The sequence below is a fragment of the Piliocolobus tephrosceles genome, chromosome 12 (assembly GCF_002776525.5).
Source record: "Piliocolobus tephrosceles isolate RC106 chromosome 12, ASM277652v3, whole genome shotgun sequence".
Classification (NCBI taxonomy): domain Eukaryota; kingdom Metazoa; phylum Chordata; class Mammalia; order Primates; family Cercopithecidae; genus Piliocolobus; species Piliocolobus tephrosceles.
Window position 1 is genome coordinate 110237789 of NC_045445.1, and position 1104 is coordinate 110238892.

Below are 1104 nucleotides of genomic sequence, written 5' to 3' on the forward strand. Positions count from 1 at the left end.
CGGTGTCTTTATCCCAGCCAGTTCCTCCCCACAGGGCCCGTGCCCTCTCCGTCACCATTGGAAACTGCCCCCTCTAAATCACTGATTCAAACACTCCACACTGGCCACCACTTCCTGCCCCCACCCCGACTTCAGCTCTCTGGGGATAGCTTCTCCTTGATGTCTCACAGACACCTACAACCCAAAGCGACGGAAACTGGGAGGAATCAGAAACATACTCATGGATTTACATCCTTTAGTAGCACTTCTTGATGACAACAGCAGATATTCCTCAGCTGTGACACATTTTTGCCCTGGCTAAGCCTGTGAGGATCCCCTCAAGGCTCTGGGACCCAGTCTTCAGTCATTCTTTTTGGATTTGGGCATCTCATCAAACGCAAAGCGGGTTCCATCACTCTCAGCGCGGTCGGGCTCGTGGTGGTTGTCCACTTCTCTCTCCCCATCTTGTGAAGTGTTGCGCATCCTGCCATTGTTGATGGCCTCCAAGCCTACCTGCTGCATGATGTAGTCAGCAAGGCAATTGAGCAGGGTAAGGAGGATATTTATTGTGGAGGAACTCTGGCTTTGGGCGTCTTGTTCATCTTGCACAACTCGGTCCACGAAGCTCATAGGGACCCGCTGCCCATTTCTAGAAGGGTCTTGAATCTGGTTGTTATTTGTAGAGGAGTTCTTATGGTTATTTTTCTCTGACATGATATTTGCTGGGTTTGGCTCTGATCAGCTCTGCTTGATTCTCCAGCTCAAGTAGGTCTCTGAAGACAGTGGTGCTGCCTATTGTATCCCTCTGCTCCAGGCCCTGATTGGTCCGGGAGCTAGCTGCCTCTGTGACATCCCTAGGCTTTGTGATTTCACTGGTGTCCACTGGTCCCTGATCAGACCTCAGCTTAGAAATGTCTGTGACACTGATCTAGTCACCCTAATGACTGAACCCTGATTTCGAAGGAACTATAACCCTCTACCTGATTTTGGCATTATAAAAATAAAAGTGTGTTTCAATGGAAAACTTTGCTCTATCTTCAGGACACCACTGCCGGTTATCTGATTCTAGCCTTACATTATGTGTGAAGTCTTTTATAGCCTTTTGTTAGTTGTAGGCTGCTGATA

The 1104-nt window shown here is 48.6% G+C and overlaps 1 protein-coding gene across 1 annotated transcript; it reads right to left on the reverse strand.

The window, feature by feature from the left end:
• Nucleotides 1-224: 224 nt before the first annotated feature.
• Nucleotides 225-748, reverse strand: LOC111536317 (huntingtin-interacting protein M). Its single transcript, XM_023202659.2, has one exon. It carries the CDS (start codon nucleotides 691-693, stop codon nucleotides 340-342), a length of 354 nt encoding a protein of 117 aa, XP_023058427.1. The 5' UTR covers nucleotides 694-748; the 3' UTR covers nucleotides 225-339.
• Nucleotides 749-1104: the final 356 nt, after the last annotated feature.

Coding starts and splice junctions, on each gene's coding strand:
- LOC111536317 (XM_023202659.2), bottom strand. CDS start 693: ATGTCAGAGAAAAATAACCATAAGAACTCCTCTACAAATAACAACCAG.